Source organism: Idiotropiscis lumnitzeri, unplaced genomic scaffold (genome assembly GCF_059441095.1).
Source record: "Idiotropiscis lumnitzeri isolate Australia: NSW breed Sydney's pygmy pipehorse unplaced genomic scaffold, RoL_Ilum_1.0 HiC_scaffold_29, whole genome shotgun sequence".
Classification (NCBI taxonomy): Eukaryota; Metazoa; Chordata; class Actinopteri; order Syngnathiformes; family Syngnathidae; genus Idiotropiscis; species Idiotropiscis lumnitzeri.
Window position 1 is genome coordinate 892,713 of NW_028283567.1, and position 22,993 is coordinate 915,705.

The 22,993-nt window shown below is 39.2% G+C and overlaps 1 protein-coding gene across 1 annotated transcript; it reads right to left on the reverse strand.

The window, feature by feature from the left end:
- Positions 1-21,314: 21,314 nt before the first annotated feature.
- On the reverse strand, positions 21,315-22,651 carry LOC148315963 (uncharacterized). The gene has a single exon (XM_088287127.1). It carries the CDS (start codon positions 22,572-22,574, stop codon positions 21,315-21,317), a length of 1,260 nt encoding a protein of 419 aa, XP_088143253.1. The 5' UTR covers positions 22,575-22,651.
- Between the last annotated feature and the right edge of the window lie 342 nt (positions 22,652-22,993).

A 22,993-nucleotide genomic window follows, 5' to 3' on the forward strand; every position in this document is an offset into this window, starting at 1 on the left:
TGGGAAAGATGTCAATTTGGGACACATCGTCAGTAGTGTTCCATCAAATCACTGGGTGTTTCGGCCTTTATCACTAGACACCCTCATCGATGGTGGCCAGCGGCCGGTTGATCACGCCCGCGCTTGTGTCCCATGCCCAATTAACTGTGGTGGATGGTTCTGCCCTGGGTACTCAAGTGGGATGACGCAGATTAGTGGTGGGATGGGGAGGGGGGACGGGGGTCATGTTGCTGATCTATGAGCCCAGTAGGGGTCCTTCCTCTTCATCCAGATCCACTGGCTGCTTCTTTCAGCCGCTTTAGAGAGCGATCTGACTGTGTGCCGCAGAGCCTGTCCATGGATTCCCAGGTCTTTCAGCAGCTTGATGGTTGATGAGGCCAGAAACCCTCTGCATCCAACTTCGACGGGATAGACCTTGGCTTTCCACCCTCGTTGTTGTGCGTCCGCCGCCAGTTCAGTGTAGCGCAACTTCTTACGCTCATAGGCCTCTTCAACTGCATTTTCCCACGGGACTGTGAGCTCTGCAATGTAGACAGTCTTCAATGAATGGGACCACAGCACTAAGTCTGGCCTTAGGGTGGTGGTTGCAATCTCTGCTGGGAAGATTAGTTGCTGACCTATATCGACCAGCATCTTCCAATCCCGAGCCTTGGTTAGCTGACCAACTTCTGGCTTGAGAAAAGGATGGTTGGGCTTTTCCTGTCCCTCTCGGACAAATTTTGGTGCTGTAATGGTAGTGGTGGCTCTTAAGGGCAAGGAGTTGATGGTAGTTCTCTTGCTTTCAAGCACTGCTGCCAAGCTCTTGAGGACCTGGTTGTGCCTCCAGGTATAGCGGCCTTGTGTGAGGCTGGTCTTACAACCAGTCAGGATGTGTTTGAGAGTTGCTGGTGTTGGGCAGAGGGCACAGGTTGGATCTTCGCCATACCACTGGTGGAGGTTTTTTGGGGATGGCAGCATGTCATTGGTAGCTCTGATGATGAAGCTGATGTTGCTAGCTTCCATCTCCCAGAGATCCCTCCAGCCAAGCTTTCTTTTCTCCAGGCCTTCCCACCTCATCCACTGTCCCTGCTTGGCAAGCGAGACAGCCTTTGCAGACCTTTCAGCCTCTTCCTGGCGGCGCACCTCCTCCACGACCATTTTTTTCCTCTCTGCGGTTGAGGCCTTACACCAAGTTGGTTTGCTTGCTGTAAGGCCAAAGCCTCCTCTTCCCCTCTGGACGTGTCCCACAATATCGCTGTGCCTCAGGGCTGCTGTGGCATGCTGCACTGCACTGGATGGTGTCCATTTCCGTGCAGTTGACAGGGGTGGTGCCGTTTCACTGATGGTCCGGTCTCTGGAGTCCGTCAGCGTCATCTGTAGTCTCACTTTAGAGCACTTGTATTCTTCAGTGAGACTTGTGATGGGCAGTTGGAGGACTCCTTTGCCATAGAGGCTGATGTTATTCAGACAGCGTGGGACACCAAGCCAGTGTTTCACATATACTGTGATGGCTCGCTCCATCTTCTCCACAGTTGTAAGTGGGACCTCGTAGACAGTGAGTGGCCACATCACGAGAGGGAGAAGCCCAAATTGCAGACACCAGAGCTTGAGCTTCCCTGGTAGTGGAGTCTTGTTGATGTTGTTCAGGTCGTTGATGATATCCTGTCTTAGCTGCTGCACCTGGTCTTTATCCTTAAGACTTGAGTCATACCATCTGCCCAGGCTTTTGACAGGTTGTTCTGACACCGTTGGTATTGGTTCGTCACCAATGCAGAACTTCACGTCTTTTAGCTCTCCCTTGATTATCGAGATGCTACGTGACTTGTTCGGCTTGATTTTCATCCGGGCCCAGCTGATGTTTTCCTGCAGCTTACCAAGTAGCCGCCTGGTGCAAGCTTCAGTGGTGGTCAGAGTGGTCATGTCGTCCATATATGCTCGGACGGTGGAAGGCGGATCCCGTTCCTGGTTCGCTCACCCCGCCACCCATTTTGAGGCCCTGATGATGACCTCCATGGCCATTGTAAAGGCCAGGGGTGAGATCGTGCAACCTGCCATGATGCCTACTTCTACTTGCTGCCATGATGTTTTGAAGTCGGGTGTTGTGAAGCACAGCTGCAGGTCTTCAAAGTAGGATTTTACCAAGGTAGTGATGGATGTTGGAACGCGGAAGAAGTTGAAGGACTCCCAGAGAAGGCTATGCGGAACTGAACCAAAGGCATTGGCTAGGTCGAGAAAGATGACATGAAGATCCCCTTTGTTCTTCTTCGCTGCTTGAATCTGATGCCAGATCATACTGGTGTGCTCCAAGCAGCCAGAGAATCCAGAAATTCCAGCCTTTTGTACGGATGTGTCAATGTACTCGTTTTTTCTCCAGGTAGGTGGTGTGTGTCAAGACGCTGAATAAGATTTTCCCTTCAACGTTGAGAAGGCTGATTGGCCGAAATTGACTGATATCTGCGTCCTTCTCTTTTGGAATTAGTACACCTCCAGCCCTTCGCCATGCCTTTGGTATTATCCCCTTCTGCCAGACGATTCTCATTAGCCTCCAAAGATAGCGTAGGACATCTGGTGAGTTCTTGTAGAGCTTATATGGCACTCCATTTGGTCCTGGTGGAGATCCTGATCTTGCACGCCCACCATGTTCTCCACTTCTTTCCATTTTGGAGGGCCGGTCTCGATGTTGACCTCTGGTGGTCGAATGGGGGGGATATCATGTGGGATGGCTAGCTGTTCATGCCTTTTCGTGTCTTGGTAGACCTTTTCCAGGTGCTCTTCAAGTTCCTTCTTTGAAGTTTGCAGGAACCCGCTTTTGTCCTTAGCGAAGAGATCTTTGACAAACTTGAAGGGATTTTTATAGAACAGGGTTCTTGTGTGTTCCTTCTTCCTGCGAAGTTTCCTCAAGTTCTCTGCTCTTCGTAAGGTTTTCAACCGGAGCTTGATGTCCCCATGGAGCAGCATGAGACCTTCTCTCTCTGGATCAGAGGCTTTTCTCCACTGTTTCCGCAGGTCCCTTCTTTCCCTGATCAGTCTCTCTATCTCTTGTTGCCTCCAAGGTTTGGTTGGTGGTGGTATTTTGTTGGTGGTTTTCCAGCTGTTCACTCCAAAGCGCTCCTCTCCATAGTGGTAGATGATGTCACCGATGTGTTCCAGCTTTCTCTCTGCAGTGCCCACTTGTTGCTCCAAGATTTTCACCAGGTCGTTATTGACGGTTTCCCACTCTCTCTTCTCAATAGTTTTGGGCCACCTCACACTCTGTCTGTGCCCTTTGATCTTGTTCTCTTTGGGAGGTCTCTGTGGCTGGGTGGGTTCTACCTCCTGCAATTCTGTGTTTATAATACCCTCCTCAGTGACAGGGGGGCTGATGCTCTGCGAACTTTGGGTTTTTTCCCATCGCTGTGCTTCACTCGACTGATTTGACGCATTACTTCGTAAGAAGTATTGGTCAATGCGAGGCCCTTGACTCGGCTTTCCCAAACACCGCTTCTTTCCTTGGTGGATCTTCAACCCTGTAACTGATGTTACTTTTGCCCAGCCACAGGTGCAGACCTGAAGTGAGTGTCCTGCTGCCATTGTCTCATGCACCGTGTTCTTGCTCGTAGTCATGTTTGTTCCTAGGTCTGTAACCGTGTGGTCAGTCATTGAGCCATCTTGCGCCCCCGCTCTCGCAGGCTGTAGGGGTGTCATTCTTTGTAGACTTTCTGTAGCACTTGGCGGGTGTCTCCAACAAACTGAACACAGTGTCAGAGACTGCCAGCATGGGTAGCTAGCCCTTGTCAGCCCCAGTGGGGTCTATTCCCTCCTGTCAGCAGTCTCTCCAGGCTGTCACACAGACTTTTTCTAAGTGTTGCTGTATCTCATGAAGGAAATACTGGACAAAGAAATTAATGACTTCCCAGGCTTCAGGATGCATTTTTACACTATATAAATGTGGAAATTTACATTGGAAACGTTTGGTTTAGCTGTTATAAAAGTTTGTTTTTTTCGTGCTGTAAATGCATTTTCAGCTCGCACTGTACACATTTGCTATGTGAGGCATTATCTCATAAGGGAAATACTGGACAATCAAATTAATGACTTCCCAGGCTTCAGGATGCCTTTTTACACTATATAAATGTGGAAATTTACATTGGAAACGTTTGGTTTAGCTGTTATAAAAGTTTGTTTTTTTCGTGCTGTAAATGCATTTTCAGCTCGCACTGTACACATTTGCTATGTGAGGCATTATCTCATAAGGGAAATACTGGACAATCAAATTAATGACTTCCCAGGCTTCAGGATGCCTTTTTACACTATATAAAGGTGGAAATGTACATTGGAAACGTTTGGTTTAGCTGTTATAAAAGTTTGGTTTTTTAGTGCTGTAAATGCATTTTCAGCTCGCGCTGTACTCATTTGCTATGTGAGGCATTATCTCATAAGGGAAATACTGGACAATCAAATTAATGACTTCCCAGGCTTCAGGATGCCTTTTTACACTATATAAATGTGGAAATTTACATTGGAAACGTTTGGATTAGCTGTTAATGAAGTTTCGTTTTTTTAGTGCTGAAAATTCATTGTCTGCTGGCGCTGTACACTTTTTCTAAGTGTTGCAATATCTCATGAAGGAAATACTGGACAATCAAATTAATGACTTTGCAGGCTTCAGGATGCCTTTCTACACTATATAATGGTGGAAATTTACATTGGAAACGTTTGGTTTAGCTGTTATAAAAGTTTGGTTTTTTAGTGCTGTAAATGCATTTTCAGCTCGCGCTGTACACATTTGCTATGAGAGGCATTATCTCATAAGGGAAATATTGGACAATCAAATTAATGACTGCCCAGGCTTCAGGATGTCTTTTTTACACTATATAAATGTGGAAATTTACATTGGAAACGTTTGGTTTAGCTGTTAATGAAGTTTCGTTTTTTTAGTGCTGCAAATTCATTGTCTGCTGGCGCTGTACACTTTTTCTAAGTGTTGCAATATCTCATGAAGGAAATACTGGACAATCAAATTAATGACTTTCCAGGCTTCAGGATGCCTTTTTACACTATATAAAGGTGGAAATTTACATTGGAAACGTTTGGTTTAGCTGTTATAAACGTTTGGTTTTTTAGTGCTGTAAATGCATTTTCAGCTCGCGCTGTACACATTTGCTATGTGAGGCATTATCCCATAAGGGAAATACTGGACAATCAAATTAATGACTTCCCAGGCTTCAGGATGCCTTTTTACACTATATAAATGTGGAAATTTACATTGAAAACGTTTGGTTTAGCTGTTAATGAAGTTTCGTTTTTTTAGTGCTGAAAATTCATTGTCTGCTGGCGCTGTACACTTTTTCTAAGTGTTGCAATATCTCATGAAGGAAATACTGGACAATCAAATTAATGACTTTCCATGCTTCAGGATGCCTTTCTACACTATATAAAGGTGGAAATTTACATTGGAAACGTTTGGTTTAGCTGTTATAAAAGTTTGTTTTTTTAGAGCTGTAAATGCATTTTCAGCTCGCGCTGTACACATTTGCTATGAGAGGCATTATCTCATAAGAGAAATATTGGACAATCAAATTAATGACTGCCCAGGCTTCAGGATGTCTTTTTACACTATATAAAGGTGGAAATTTACATTGGAAACGTTTAGTTTAGCTGTTATAAAAGTTTGTTTTTTTAGTGCTGTAAATGCATTTTCAGCTCGCGCTGTACACATTTGCTATGTGAGGCATTATCTCATAAGGGAAATACTGGACAATCAAATTAATGACTTCCCAGGCTTCAGGATGCCCTTTTACACTATATAAATGTGGAAATTTACATTGGAAACGTTTGGTTTAGCTGTTAATGAAGTTTCGTTTTTTTAGTGCTGCAAATTCATTGTCTGCTGGCGCTGTACACTTTTTCTAAGTGTTGCATTATCTCATGAAGGAAATACTGGACAATCAAATTTATGACTTTCCAGGCTTCAAGGATGCCTTTTTACACTATATAATTGTGGAAATTTACATTGGAAACGTTTGGTTTAGCTGTTATAAAAGTTTGGTTTTTTAGTGCTGTAAATGCATTTTCAGCTCGCGCTGTACACATTTGCTATGTGAGGCATTATCTCATAATGGAAATGCTGGACAATCAAATTAATGACTTCCCAGGCTTCAGGAGACCTTTTTACACTATATAATTGTGGAAATTTACATTGGAAACGTTTGGTTTAGCTGTTAATGAAGTTTCGTTTTTTTAGTGCTGAAAATTCATTGTCTGCTGGCGCTGTACACTTTTTCTAAGTGTTGCAATATCTCATGAAGGAAATACTGGACAATCAAATTAATGACTTTCCAGGCTTCAGGATGCCTTTCTACACTATATAAAGGTGGAAATTTACATTGGAAACGTTTGGTTTAGCTGTTAATGAAGTTTCGTTTTTTTAGTGCTGCAAATTCATTTGTCTGCTGGCCCTGTACACTTTTTCTAAGTGTTGCAATATCTCATGAAGGAAATACTGGACAATCAAATTAATGACTTTCCAGGCTTCAGGATGCCTTTCTACACTATATAAAGGTGGAAATTTACATTGGAAACGTTTGGTTTAGCTGTTATAAAAGTTTGTTTTTTTAGTGCTGTAAATGCATTTTCAGCTCGCGCTGTACACATTTGCTATGAGAGGCATTATCTCATAAGGGAAATATTGGACAATCAAATTAATGACTGCCCAGGCTTCAGGATGTCTTTTTACACTATATAAAGGTGGAAATTTACATTGGAAACGTTTGGTTTAGCTGTTATAAAAGTTTGGTTTTTTTAGTGCTGAAAATGCATTTTCAGCTCGCACTGTACACATTTGCTATGAGAGGCATTATCTCATAAGGGAAATATTGGACAATCAAATTAATGACTGCCCAGGCTTCAGGATGTCTTTTTACACTATATAACGGTGGAAATTTACATTGGAAACGTTTAGTTTAGCTGTTCTAAAAGTTTGTTTTTTTAGTGCTGTAAATGCATTTTCAGCTCGCGCTGTACACATTTGGCTATGTGAGGCATTATCTCATAAGGGAAATACTGGACAATCAAATTAATGACTGCCCAGGCTTCAGGATGTCTTTTTACACTATATAAAGGTGGAAATTTACATTGGAAACGTTTGGTTTAGCTGTTAATGAAGTTTCGTTTTTTTAGTGCTGCAAATTCATTTGTCTGCTGGCGCTGTACACTTTTTCTAAGTGTTGCAATATCTCATGAAGGAAATACTGGACAATCAAATTAATGACTTCCCAGGCTTCAGGATGCCTTTTTACACTATATAAATGTGGAAATTTACATCGGAAACGTTTGGTTTAGCTGTTAATGAAGTTTCGTTTTTTTAGTGCTGCAAATTCATTGTCTGCTGGCGCTGTACACTTTTTCTAAGTGTTGCAATATCTCATGAAGGAAAGACTGGACAATCAAATTAATGACTTTCCAGGCTTCAGGATGCCTTTTTACACTATATAAAGGTGGAAATTTACATTGGAAACGTTTGGTTTAGCTGTTATAAAAGTTTGGTTTTTTAGTGCTGTAAATGCATTTTCAGCTCGCGCTGTACACATTTGCTATGAGAGGCATTATCTCATAAGGGAAATATTGGACAATCAAATTAATGACTGCCCAGGCTTCAGGATGTCTTTTTACACTATATAAAGGTGGAAATTTACATTGGAAACGTTTAGTTTAGCTGTTATAAAAGTTTGTTTTTTTAGTGCTGTAAATGCATTTTCAGCTCGCGCTGTACACATTTGCTATGTGAGGCATTATCTCATAAGGGAAATACTGGACAATCAAATTAATGACTGCCCAGGCTTCAGAATGTCTTTTTACACTATATAAAGGTGGAAATTTACATTGGAAACGTTTGGTTTAGCTGTTATAAAAGTTTGGTTTTTTAGTGCTGTAAATGCATTTTCAGCTCGCGCTGTACACATTTGCTATGAGAGGCATTATCTCATAAGGGAAATATTGGACAATCAAATTAATGGCTGCCCGGGCTTCAGGATGTCTTTTTACACTATATAAAGGTGGAAATTTACATTGGAAACGTTTAGTTTAGCTGTTAATGAAGTTTCGTTTTTTTAGTGCTGAAAATTCATTGTCTGCTGGCGCTGTACACTTTTTCTAAGTGTTGCAATATCTCATGAAGGAAATACTGGACAATCAAATTAATGACTTTCCAGGCTTCAGGATGCCTTTCTACACTATATAAAGGTGGAAATTTACATTGGAAACGTTTGGTTTAGCTGTTATAAAAGTTTGTTTTTTTAGTGCTGTAAATGCATTTTCAGCTCGCGCTGTACACATTTGCTATGAGAGGCATTATCTCATAAGGGAAATATTGGACAATCAAATTAATGACTGCCCAGGCTTCAGGATGTCTTTTTACACTCTATAAAGGTGGAAATTTACATTGGAAACGTTTGGTTTAGCTGTTATAAAAGTTTGGTTTTTTTAGTGCTGAAAATGCATTTTCAGCTCGCACTGTACACATTTGCTATGTGAGGCATTATCTCATAAGGGAAATACTGGACAATCAAATTAATGACTGCCAAGGCTTCAGGATGTCTTTTTACACTATATAAAGGTGGAATTTACATTGGAAACGTTTGGTTTAGCTGTTATAAAAGTTTGGTTTTTTAGTGCTGAAAATGCATTTTCAGCTCGCACTGTACACATTTGCTATGTGAGGCATTATCTCATGAAGGAAATACTGGACAATCAAATTAATGACTTTCCAGGCTTCAGGATGCCTTTTTACACTATATAAAGGTGGAAATTTACATTGGAAACGTTTGGTTTAGCTGTTAATGAAGTTTCGTTTTTTTAGTGCTGAAAATTCATTGTCTGCTGGCGCTGTACACTTTTTCTAAGTGTTGCAATATCTCATGAAGGAAATACTGGACAATCAAATTAATGACTTTCCAGGCTTCAGGATGCCTTTCTACACTATATAAAGGTGGAAATTTACATTGGAAACGTTTGGTTTAGCTGTTATAAAAGTTTGGTTTTTTAGTGCTGTAAATGCATTTTCTGCTCGCGCTGTACACATTTGCTATGTGAGGCATTATCTCATAAGGGAAATACTGGACAATCAAATTAATGACTTCCCAGGCTTCAGGATGCCTTTTTACACTCTATAAAGGTGGGAATTTACATTGGAAACGTTTGGTTTAGCTGTTATAAAAGTTTGGTTTTTTAGTGCTGTAAATGCATTTTCAGCTCGCACTGTACACATTTGCTATGTGAGGCATTATCTCATAAGGGAAATACTGGACAATCAAATTAATGACTTCCCAGGCTTCAGGATGCCTTTTTACACTCTATAAATGTGGAAATTTACATTGGAAACGTTTGGTTTAGCTGTTAATGAAGGTTCGTTTTTTTAGTGCTGAAAATTCATTGTCTGCTGGCGCTGTACACTTTTTCTAAGTGTTGCAATATCTCATGAAGGAAATACTGGACAATCAAATTAATGACTTTCCAGGCTTCAGGATGCCTTTCTACACTATATAAAGGTGGAAATTTACATTGGAAACGTTTGGTTTAGCTGTTATAAAAGTTTGGTTTTTTAGTGCTGTAAATGTATTTTCAGCTCGCGCTGTACACATTTGCTATGTGAGGCATTATCTCATAATGGAAATGCTGGACAATCAAATTAATGACTTCCCAGGCTTCAGGAGACCTTTTTACACTATATAAATGTGGAAATTTACATTTGAAACGTTTGGTTTAGCTGTTAATGAAGTTTCGTTTTTTTAGTGCTGAAAATTCATTGTCTGCTGGCGCTGTACACTTTTTCTAAGTGTTGCAATATCTCATGAAGGAAATACTGGACAATCAAATTAATGACTTCCCAGGCTTCAGGATGCCTTTTTACACTATATAAATGTGGAAATTTACATCGGAAACGTTTGGTTTAGCTGTTCATGAAGTTTCGTGTTTTTAGTGCTGCAAATTCATTGTCTGCTGGCGCTGTACACTTTTTCTAAGTGTTGCAATATCTCATGAAGGAAATACTGGACAATCAAATTAATGACTTTCCAGGCTTCAGGATGTCTTTTTACACTATATAAAGGTGGAATTTACATTGGAAACGTTTGGTTTAGCTGTTATAAAAGTTTGGTTTTTTAGTGCTGAAAATGCATTTTCAGCTCGCACTGTACACATTTGCTATGTGAGGCATTATCTCATGAAGGAAATACTGGACAATCAAATTAATGACTTTCCAGGCTTCAGGATGCCTTTTTACACTATATAAAGGTGGAAATTTACATTGGAAACGTTTGGTTTAGCTGTTAATGAAGTTTCGTTTTTTTAGTGCTGAAAATTCATTGTCTGCTGGCGCTGTACACTTTTTCTAAGTGTTGCAATATCTCATGAAGGAAATACTGGACAATCAAATTAATGACTTTCCAGGCTTCAGGATGCCTTTCTACACTATATAAAGGTGGAAATTTACATTGGAAACGTTTGGTTTAGCTGTTATAAAAGTTTGGTTTTTTTGTGCTGTAAATGCATTTTCTGCTCGCGCTGTACACATTTGCTATGAGAGGCATTATCTCATAAGGGAAATATTGGACAATCAAATTAATGACTGCCCAGGCTTCAGGATGTCTTTTTACACTATATAAAGGTGGAAATTTACATTGGAAACGTTTGGTTTAGCGGTTATAAAAGTTTGGTTTTTTAGTGCTGAAAATGCATTTTCAGCTCGCACTGTACACATTTGCTATGTGAGGCATTATCTCATAAGGGAAATACTGGACAATCAAATTAATGACTTCCCAGGCTTCAGGATGCCTTTTTACACTCTATAAAGGTGGGAATTTACATTGGAAACGTTTGGTTTAGCTGTTATAAAAGTTTGGTTTTTTAGTGCTGTAAATGCATTTTCAGCTCGCGCTGTACACATTTGCTATGTGAGGCATTATCTCATAAGGGAAATACTGGACAATCAAATTAATGACTTCCCAGGCTTCAGGATGCCTTTTTACACTCTATAAAGGTGGGAATTTACATTGGAAACGTTTGGTTTAGCTGTTATAAAAGTTTGGTTTTTTAGTGCTGTAAATGCATTTTCAGCTCGCACTGTACACATTTGCTATGTGAGGCATTATCTCATAAGGGAAATACTGGACAATCAAATTAATGACTTCCCAGGCTTCAGGATGCCTTTTTACACTCTATAAATGTGGAAATTTACATTGGAAACGTTTGGTTTAGCTGTTAATGAAGGTTCGTTTTTTTAGTGCTGAAAATTCATTGTCTGCTGGCGCTGTACACTTTTTCTAAGTGTTGCAATATCTCATGAAGGAAATACTGGACAATCAAATTAATGACTTTCCAGGCTTCAGGATGCCTTTCTACACTATATAAAGGTGGAAATTTACATTGGAAACGTTTGGTTTAGCTGTTATAAAAGTTTGGTTTTTTAGTGCTGTAAATGTATTTTCAGCTCGCGCTGTACACATTTGCTATGTGAGGCATTATCTCATAATGGAAATGCTGGACAATCAAATTAATGACTTCCCAGGCTTCAGGAGACCTTTTTACACTATATAAATGTGGAAATTTACATTGGAAACGTTTGGTTTAGCTGTTAATGAAGTTTCGTTTTTTTAGTGCTGAAAATTCATTGTCTGCTGGCGCTGTACACTTTTTCTAAGTGTTGCAATATCTCATGAAGGAAATACTGGACAATCAAATTAATGACTTCCCAGGCTTCAGGATGCCTTTTTACACTATATAAATGTGGAAATTTACATCGGAAACGTTTGGTTTAGCTGTTCATGAAGTTTCGTGTTTTTAGTGCTGCAAATTCATTGTCTGCTGGCGCTGTACACTTTTTCTAAGTGTTGCAATATCTCATGAAGGAAATACTGGACAATCAAATTAATGACTTTCCAGGCTTCAGGATGCCTTTTTACACTATATAAAGGTGGAAATTTACATTGGAAACGTTTGGTTTAGCTGTTAAAAAAGTTTGGTTTTTTAGTGCTGTAAATGCATTTTCAGCTCGCGCTGTACACATTTGCTATGTGAGGCATTATCCCATAAGGGAAATACTGGACAATCAAATTAATGACTTCCCAGGCTTCAGGATGCCTTTTTACACTATATAAATGTGGAAATTTACATTGAAAACGTTTGGTTTAGCTGTGAATGAAGTTTCGTTTTTTTAGTGCTGAAAATTCATTGTCTGCTGGCGCTGTACACTTTTTCTAAGTGTTGCAATATCTCATGAAGGAAATACTGGACAATCAAATTAATGACTTTCCAGGCTTCAGGATGCCTTTCTACACTATATAAAGGTGGAAATTTACATTGGAAACGTTTGGTTTAGCTGTTATAAAAGTTTGGATTTTTAGTGCTGTAAATGCATTTTCAGCTCGCGCTGTACACATTTGCTAGAGAGGCATTATCTCATAAGGGAAATATTGGACAATCAAATTAATGACTGCCCAGGCTTCAGGATGTCTTTTTACACTATATAACGGTGGAAATTTACATTGGAAACGTTTAGTTTAGCTGTTCTAAAAGTTTGTTTTTTTAGTGCTGTAAATGCATTTTCAGCTCGCGCTGTACACATTTGGCTATGTGAGGCATTATCTCATAAGGGAAATACTGGACAATCAAATTAATGACTGCCCAGGCTTCAGGATGTCTTTTTACACTATATAAAGGTGGAAATTTACATTGGAAACGTTTGGTTTAGCTGTTAATGAAGTTTCGTTTTTTTAGTGCTGCAAATTCATTTGTCTGCTGGCGCTGTACACTTTTTCTAAGTGTTGCAATATCTCATGAAGGAAATACTGGACAATCAAATTAATGACTTCCCAGGCTTCAGGATGCCTTTTTACACTATATAAATGTGGAAATTTACATCGGAAACGTTTGGTTTAGCTGTTAATGAAGTTTCGTTTTTTTAGTGCTGCAAATTCATTGTCTGCTGGCGCTGTACACTTTTTCTAAGTGTTGCAATATCTCATGAAGGAAAGACTGGACAATCAAATTAATGACTTTCCAGGCTTCAGGATGCCTTTTTACACTATATAAAGGTGGAAATTTACATTGGAAACGTTTGGTTTAGCTGTTATAAAAGTTTGGTTTTTTAGTGCTGTAAATGCATTTTCAGCTCGCGCTGTACACATTTGCTATGAGAGGCATTATCTCATAAGGGAAATATTGGACAATCAAATTAATGACTGCCCAGGCTTCAGGATGTCTTTTTACACTATATAAAGGTGGAAATTTACATTGGAAACGTTTAGTTTAGCTGTTATAAAAGTTTGTTTTTTTAGTGCTGTAAATGCATTTTCAGCTCGCGCTGTACACATTTGCTATGTGAGGCATTATCTCATAAGGGAAATACTGGACAATCAAATTAATGACTGCCCAGGCTTCAGGATGTCTTTTTACACTATATAAAGGTGGAAATTTACATTGGAAACGTTTGGTTTAGCTGTTATAAAAGTTTGGTTTTTTAGTGCTGTAAATGCATTTTCAGCTCGCGCTGTACACATTTGCTATGAGAGGCATTATCTCATAAGGGAAATATTGGACAATCAAATTAATGGCTGCCCGGGCTTCAGGATGTCTTTTTACACTATATAAAGGTGGAAATTTACATTGGAAACGTTTAGTTTAGCTGTTAATGAAGTTTCGTTTTTTTAGTGCTGAAAATTCATTGTCTGCTGGCGCTGTACACTTTTTCTAAGTGTTGCAATATCTCATGAAGGAAATACTGGACAATCAAATTAATGACTTTCCAGGCTTCAGGATGCCTTTCTACACTATATAAAGGTGGAAATTTACATTGGAAACGTTTGGTTTAGCTGTTATAAAAGTTTGTTTTTTTAGTGCTGTAAATGCATTTTCAGCTCGCGCTGTACACATTTGCTATGAGAGGCATTATCTCATAAGGGAAATATTGGACAATCAAATTAATGACTGCCCAGGCTTCAGGATGTCTTTTTACACTATATAAAGGTGGAAATTTACATTGGAAACGTTTGGTTTAGCTGTTTTAAAAGTTTGGTTTTTTTAGTGCTGAAAATGCATTTTCAGCTCGCACTGTACACATTTGCTATGTGAGGCATTATCTCATAAGGGAAATACTGGACAATCAAATTAATGACTGCCCAGGCTTCAGGATGTCTTTTTACACTATATAAAGGTGGAATTTACATTGGAAACGTTTGGTTTAGCTGTTATAAAAGTTTGGTTTTTTAGTGCTGAAAATGCATTTTCAGCTCGCACTGTACACATTTGCTATGTGAGGCATTATCTCATGAAGGAAATACTGGACAATCAAATTAATGACTTTCCAGGCTTCAGGATGCCTTTTTACACTATATAAAGGTGGAAATTTACATTGGAAACGTTTGGTTTAGCTGTTAATGAAGTTTCGTTTTTTTAGTGCTGAAAATTCATTGTCTGCTGGCGCTGTACACTTTTTCTAAGTGTTGCAATATCTCATGAAGGAAATACTGGACAATCAAATTAATGACTTTCCAGGCTTCAGGATGCCTTTCTACACTATATAAAGGTGGAAATTTACATTGGAAACGTTTGGTTTAGCTGTTATAAAAGTTTGGTTTTTTAGTGCTGTAAATGCATTTTCAGCTCGCGCTGTACACATTTGCTATGAGAGGCATTATCTCATAAGGGAAATATTGGACAATCAAATTAATGACTGCCCAGGCTTCAGGATGTCTTTTTACACTATATAAAGGTGGAAATTTACATTGGAAACGTTTAGTTTAGCTGTTATAAAAGTTTGTTTTTTTAGTGCTGTAAATGCATTTTCAGCTCGCGCTGTACACATTTGCTATGTGAGGCATTATCTCATAAGGGAAATACTGGACAATCAAATTAATGACTGCCCAGGCTTCAGGATGTCTTTTTACACTATATAAAGGTGGAAATTTACATTGGAAACGTTTGGTTTAGCTGTTATAAAAGTTTGGTTTTTTAGTGCTGAAAATGCATTTTCAGCTCGCACTGTACACATTTGCTATGTGAGGCATTATCTCATAAGGGAAATACTGGACAATCAAATTAATGACTTCCCAGGCTTCAGGATGCCTTTTTACACTCTATAAATGTGGAAATTTACATTGGAAACGTTTGGTTTAGCTGTTAATGAAGTTTCGTTTTTTTAGTGCTGAAAATTCATTGTCTGCTGGCGCTGTACTATTTTTCTAAGTGTTGCAATATCTCATGAAGGAAATACTGGACAATCAAATTAATGACTTTCCAGGCTTCAGGATGCCTTTCTACACTATATAAAGGTGGAAATTTACATTGGAAACGTTTGGTTTAGCTGTTGTAAAAGTTTGGTTTTTTAGTGCTGTAAATGCATTTTCAGCTCGCGCTGTACACATTTGCTATGAGAGGCATTATCTCATAAGGGAAATATTGGACAATCAAATTAATGGCTGCCCGGGGCTTCAGGATGTCTTTTTACACGATATAAAGGTGGAAATTTACATTGGAAACGTTTAGTTTAGCTGTTAATGAAGTTTCGTTTTTTAGTGCTGAAAATTCATTGTCTGCTGGCGCTGTACACTTTTTCTAAGTGTTGCAATATCTCATGAAGGAAATACTGGACAATCAAATTAATGACTTTCCAGGCTTCAGGATGCCTTTCTACACTATATAAAGGTGGAAATTTACATTGGAAACGTTTGGTTTAGCTGTTACAAAAGTTTGGTTTTTTAGTGCTGTAAATGCATTTTCAGCTCGCGCTGTACACATTTGCTATGGGAGGCATTATCTCATAAGGGAAATATTGGACAATCAAATTAATGACTGCCCAGGCTTCAGGATGTCTTTTTACACTAAATAAAGGTGGAAATTTACATTGGAAACGTTTGGTTTAGCTGTTATAAAAGTTTGTTTTTTTTAGTGCTGAAAATGCATTTTCAGCTCGCACTGTACACATTTGCTATGTGAGGCATTATCTCATAAGGGAAATACTGGACAATCAAATTAATGACTGCCCAGGCTTCAGGATGTCTTTTTACACTATATAAAGGTGGAATTTACATTGGAAACGTTTGGTTTAGCTGTTATAAAAGTTTGGTTTTTTAGTGCTGAAAATGCATTTTCAGCTCGCACTGTACACATTTGCTATGTGAGGCATTATCTCATGAAGGAAATACTGGACAATCAAATTAATGACTTTCCAGGCTTCAGGATGCCTTTTTACACTATATAAAGGTGGAAATTTACATTGGAAACGTTTGGTTTAGCTGTTATAAAAGTTTGGTTTTTTAGTGCTGAAAATGCATTTTCAGCTCGCACTGTACACATTTGCTATGAGATTCATTATCTCATAAGGGAAATATTGGACAATCAAATTAATGACTGCCCAGGCTTCAGGATGTCTTTTTACACTATATAAAGGTGGAAATTTACATTGGAAACGTTTGGTTTAGCTGTTATAAAAGTTTGGTTTTTTAGTGCTGAAAATGCATTTTCAGCTCGCACTATACACATTTGCTATGTGAGGCATTATCTCATTAGGGAAATACTGGAGAATCAAATTAATGACTTCCCAGGCTTCAGGATGCCTTTTTACACTCTATAATGTGGAAATTTACATTGGAAACGTTTGGTTTAGCTGTTAATGAAGTTTCGTTTTTTTAGTGCTGAAAATTCATTGTCTGCTGGCGCTGTACACTTTTTCTAAGTGTTGCAATATCTCATGAAGGAAATACTGGACAATCAAATTAATGACTTTCCAGGCTTCAGGATGCCTTTCTACACTATATAAAGGTGGAAATTTACATTGGAAACGTTTGGTTTAGCTGTGATAAAAGTTTGGTTTTTTAGTGCTGTAAATGCATTTTCAGCTTGCGCTGTACACATTTGCTCTGAGAGGCATTATCTCATAAGGGAAATATTGGACAATCAAATTAATGACTTTCCAGGCTTCAGGATGCCTTTCTACACTATATAAAGGTGGAAATGTACATTGGAAACGTTTGGTTTATCTGTTATAAAAGTTTGGTTTTTTAGTGCTGTAAATGCATTTTCAGCTCGCGCTGTACACATTTGCTATGTGAGGCATTATCTCATTAGGGAAATACTGGACAATCAAATTAATGACTTCCCAGGCTTCAGGATGCCTTTTTACACTCTATAAATGTGGAAATTTACATTGGAAACGTTTGGTTTAGCTGTTAATGAAGTTTCGTTTTTTTAGTGCTGAAAATTCATTGTCTGCTGGCGCTGTACACTTTTTCTAAGTGTTGCAATATCTCATGAAGGAAATACTGGACAATCAAATTAATGACTTTCCAGGCTTCAGGATGCCTTTCTACACTATATAAAGGTGGAAATTTACATTGGAAACGTTTGGTTTAGCTGTTATAAAAGTTTGTTTTTTTATGCTGTAAATGCATTTTCAGCTCGCGCTGTACACATTTGCTATGAGAGGCATTATCTCATAAGGGAAATATTGGACAATCAAATTAATGACTGCCCAGGCTTCAGGATGTCTTTTTACACTATATAAAGGTGGAAATTTACATTGGAAACGTTTGGTTTAGCTGTTATAAAAGTTTGGTTTTTTAGTGCTGAAAATGCATTTTCAGCTCGCACTGTACACATTTGCTATGCGAGGCATTATCTCATAAGGGAAATACTGGACAATCAAATTAATGACTTCCCAGGCTTCAGGATGCCTTTTTACAATCTATAAATGTGGAAATTTACATTGGAAACGTTTGGTTTAGCTGTTACTGAAGTTTCGTTTTTTTAGTGCTGAAAATTCATTGTCTGCTGGCGCTGTACACTTTTTCTAAGTGTTGCAATATCTCATGAAGGAAATACTGGACAATCAAATTAATGACTTTCCAGGCTTCAGGATGCCTTTCTACACTATATAAAGGTGGAAATTTACATTGGAAACGTTTGGTTTAGCTGTTATAAAAGTTTGTTTTTTTAGTGCTGTAAATGCATTTTCAGCTCGCGCTGTACACATTTGCTATGAGAGGCATTATCTCATAAGGGAAATATTGGACAATCAAATTAATGACTGCCCAGGCTTCAGGATGTCTTTTTACACTATATAAAGGTGGAAATTTACATTGGAAACGTTTGGTTTAGCTGTTATAAAAGTGTCAGGTTCGCCAATTTGACATATAGTGTTCGTGCGCTAAAAGGAGAGACAAACAGCTCTTGTGGAGACAGAAAGGTTAAACAAAGTTTATTTGACAACTTTATCCCCCCCCCCCTGTTCCTCGATGCTTTTCACACATTCCCTTTTATAACATCGGGGAATCAGATTACACTCAAGGGTTTGAATTTTTCTCTAGTTCGCTCCATTAGTCTTTGGACGCGATGTGTGAGTTCTTGGCTATCATGGGCTAGAACAGCCTGACACTCTTTTGGATCCCAATCTCCTCTAATGTTATGCCAATCACCTTTCAGAGCAGCCATCCAGATTTGCTGGACTTCTATTCCGTTTAAGTGGTAAGACCTCCTGAGGTCTTCCATTTGCTGCAAAAATTCGTTCACATCAACCTTGTGGGACACAATGCCTTCTACCGCCTTTTTAACATCATCCTGTGTCCATGTTCGATGCACTAGAATTACTGGTGACGCATCATCAATATTAGGATTAGCAACTTCTATCATCGGAAAAGAGTCTTGTATTTCTTCTTCCGATGGGGAGCCTTTTAGTGACTCCGGAGAAAAAGTTTTTCCCATTGTTGTTGAAAATCTAACTCCTAAATTTCCCTTACTCCGCGTATGTATAGCTTTATTCCCGGTCGATTCGGGTGAAATAGGAAGTGGCGGATATAAGGATGATTGGAGGGATTTTTTATTTTTTACAACCCCTACGGGACCTGTTTCGTTATCTTCTTTTCTTTGAAACATAATTTCATCCTCTTCCCATTTTCCTTTATCTGCGTTTTCTTTTTTGGTTTTGTTATTCTTATCTATTTTTCGTCTCAGTGCCATTGTCATCCAAAATTCTGTATCTTCATATCCATCTTTATCCATCTTTTTTACATTATTTTTTCGTTTTATTTTTATCTTATCTTGTAAATCGACTATTTTGTGTGTAGCTGACCAGTGAATTCATATTTTGTTATCCATGAGTTTAAATGTTTTACTTTATCCGGACATTGGCTTTCTATAAATTTCCAGTCCTTACACGTTAATTGTTGTTTCGGATCGTTTTTGCTAGCTTTTTTACTGTTTGATTTCCCCATGTTGCAAGACAGTGGTTCACCTAGGGTGACTAACCTGTCCTCCAGTCCCTGAACAGGCTGACAATTGCTCTGTCTTAGGTAATTCCCAAGCTTCTACCACAAGTGGCGGAGAATTCTTGCCTCTGCTTCCCAGACAGTTGTCAGTTAATTTTCCTGTTCCAAAATGAGGTTGCAAGCCTCCATGCACACGTTTACATTCACACTATTTTTTTTTCCCTTTTTATTTATTTATTTTTTTTTCCTCGTCTTTTTTTCCCCTTATTTCTCTTTTTCCCCTTTCAAACGCGCGTGGAGGATACACCCCTGTTATCCTCTATCAGTTTTATAGACTATCTCTGTCTCTTCACGTAACATTGACTAGTATTCTTACGGTTTTACACAGTTTTAAAGACTTACTCTGTCTAGTCCCCACAATATCCCCACGGAATTTAACTACTTACTTTGCAGAGGAGTCCGCCCTCCTGTTAACGCAGAATTTAACTACGTACCCCTTCAAATGCCCACATTTATCACACTCATTCATCACATTCGGACTTCACACACTCACCCAAGATGAGCTGAACGTCTCTCTCCGCAGCCTCCCTTCAACTTTCAGCATCCAGTAGCAAAGTCGAGGACCAGGTCAAAAAAATTAAAAAAAGAGAAACAAAAAACAAAAAAAACAAAAAAAGAAAAGAAATCCTGGAAAAAATAAAAAATAAATCCTTGTTGTGGCCACGATTGTCCTCGGTCGTCGGCTTCGCCCCTGGACGCCTCCAGTATGTTGGGTCCACGGCTCTGAAGGACCAATTGTATGTCAGGTTCGCCAATTTGACATATAGTGTTCGTGCGCTAAAAGGAGAGACAAACAGCTCTTGTGGAGACAGAAAGGTTAAACAAAGTTTATTTGACAACTTTATCTCCCCCCCCCTGTTCCTCGATGCTTTTCACAAATTCCCTTTTATAACATCGGGGAATCAGATTACACTCAAGGGTGGTACAGTTCGTCTTCTCAAAAGCTGGTTCAGTCCGGTTTATCATTGGGGTGTCGCCATGGATCGCAGCTGACTTTGACGTCAACATCCTTTATCAGGACCCAGTTGCTTGCTTCAGACTTCGATGCCAACTTATCAGGGCTCTTCAGGATGTTGTTTACTTCAACCTCACTTCTGAAGAAGTGCCACCGCCCCGCCAATTGCAGACACCTCTCTGCAGTAGAGGTGTCTCCCTGTATCACCCCTCACACTGCAAACACTCAGCATAGTTCACTATATTAAACTGCAACATGTTATATGCACTACATATTAAAATAAGCTGCATCACGGCAAATGTATAATAACCTCTTAATATTATTCTAACATTCCCTCCTGTTTATTCTACATTTGCCCCAAAAAAATTATCATCAATGGAACTTCCAAGGATTTAATTCCATCAAATCATTAGCTTGATAGCAAATGTAGACCCCTTTATCATTATTTATTTATTTATTAATTTTTTTATTTTTATTTATTTATTTTTTTTTTTTTTATTTGAGCGTTTTGGATTAACGAATAGTATCTCCCAGGTAAATTCAGTCGTCGTCATCAACTTGGTCATCAGTGTCTCCTCCATCACCAGCACTTCTGTAATTAATCAAAGGATATATTTCCTGTAGTTTGGAATTTGTTGGAGCGAGAGCTGTTGAGATAAGTCGGACAATCAAAACGCGAATGCAGGGAATACAACAACATCCACACAGTACAAGGATTGAGGTGAACATTGTTATAGAAATCATTACCGAAAATACCAAATTTTTATATTTACCAAACGTTTTGTTCCACCACTCATCCCATGCAGAGGTATTCACACCTGAGTGTTCCTTCAGCTTTCGGTTCAGGGCGCGCAAGCCTGTAATGGCTCTTGTGAGGGACCCTTCCGGAGAAGTGTTGTTAGGAATGAAAGTACAACACTGATCACCAATCATGGCGCAAACCCCTCCTCTCTCTGCCAACAGCATGTCCACCGCGATGCGGTTTTGAAATGCCATGAGTGATGTTGCTGCCAATTGTTCTTTAATAGCTATAAATCCTTCTTCAGTGAAGTTCCCCAATCTTTGCACGTTATAGTGTATGTAGTTTATTAAGCACTTCGTCTTTTCCTGGCGTAATAATAGGGGGATTCGTGGGCTTCAACTGCTCTTTGAATGTCCCCTGCTGTGGATGGAAAAATAGACACTGGTAAGAGAAGTGACACCAATGCACAAGTTCCAACTGCGTCCTTTAATGAATCAAATAATTTAGTACCCCCACACCACCACCACACATCGCTGCGTGGCAGTAGTGTACCTGATTGGAGCAGAGTTGTTTTGCACCACGCTGATGATAAGCCTCCCACTCTATTTTGTGTTCCTGTAAGATTAACACAAGTAAAGTTAGCCACTGCCACATCGGTCGAAAAGATAGGCTTATCTTTCGTTGCTTTCGTAGCCGGGTAGACATCATTCCAAGCAATGCAATCCGCATTAGGCGTCAATTTTGTCATTACTTCTAAAAGGCATGTTGATGGAAGAGCTGCTGGAATTACTCGTAGCAATGGTCTCGGGCCCATACATGAAACACAGCTAGAATTTGCAGTCTTAGCAGCTGATTCCATTAATAGTAGCCAATTATTTCCTAATTGGGTAACTCCTGTAACAGCCAAAAAGTGATCATCTACAGAGAGTTTTCCTTTAAATTTTAGCACCATTTTAGATCGTTTTTTCATCGAAGTTTTGGTCTCTATATTTTTTATAGGGGTAGCCTCAACGGGATTCTTTAAAATGGTAGATACACAAATTACAATAGTATGATAAGGATCTACCCCTTGAGAATATGGGCTTAAATCTAATTCTTCACACGGATTATTGTCGCATCCCCAATTTGTCGAGTTAATAGTTAACTGAATTCCTATCGCTACGTGTGTTAATGAAAGTTTCTTCCGCAAAGTTTTTGCACATTTTTCAGTCGTCCAGTCAGACCAGTCTTGTCCCGTTTCTGCTACCAGTCCATCCCATCTTCTAGTTCTCACAGTTAAGTACCATGTGTACCGGCGTCCATAACTTTGCGCACTATACGCATGTTGTCCTACTTTGAAAACGGATGCTTCACTCAATTTAACTTCAGACCATGGTATAATAGCAGTTGTCATCTTGTTAGTCGGCAAACAAATCATTGTTGCTGAGTCAGCAATGCTGTTGCTCCTAGCGCATGATGTAAAGTCCATCTTATCAGGTAACCTAAGATTTTTAGTTGAATGTCCATTATTATTATTTATCGGTGTATATGTTGGTGTATACAAAGCTTTCACTGCAACCAAGGCTGCACAACACAAAATCTCAAACTTTATCCACGCGAAAGTCATATCGGCCGAGAGACCCCTAATAGGGTAGGGTGGCTTATAGTTCTTCACTGGCCTAAAATGTTTTCAGATCCTATTGATCTGCCCCCACTTAGTCACCAGGCTTGCCTACCTTCCCCTTGTCGGGTGTCTCGGTTGAGATGACCTTCTTACAATGCGCAAGGTGGATCCAGGTGTTTCGTGCTGCAATTTTTACTGCAGTTGGTGTGGTCAGCAGAACTTGGTGAGGGCCTTCCCACTTCGGAGAGTTCCAGTGTTTCCTTTTTAGGCTCCTGATCAGAACCCAGTCTCCCGGAACGACCTGTTCCTCCTGTTGAAGAGAAGTACACTCGCTTTCTGGCAATATCAATTCATTTCTTTTCTCTAAAGTTTTCCTCATGTAATCGGCTAGGTTGGCCTCATTATCAATTTCCCACTGTGTG

What these genes read in the sequence shown, in the direction of transcription:
- LOC148315963 (XM_088287127.1), bottom strand. Translation starts at nt 22,574, where the DNA reads ATGACTTTCGCGTGGATAAAGTTTGAGATTTTGTGTTGTGCAGCCTTG.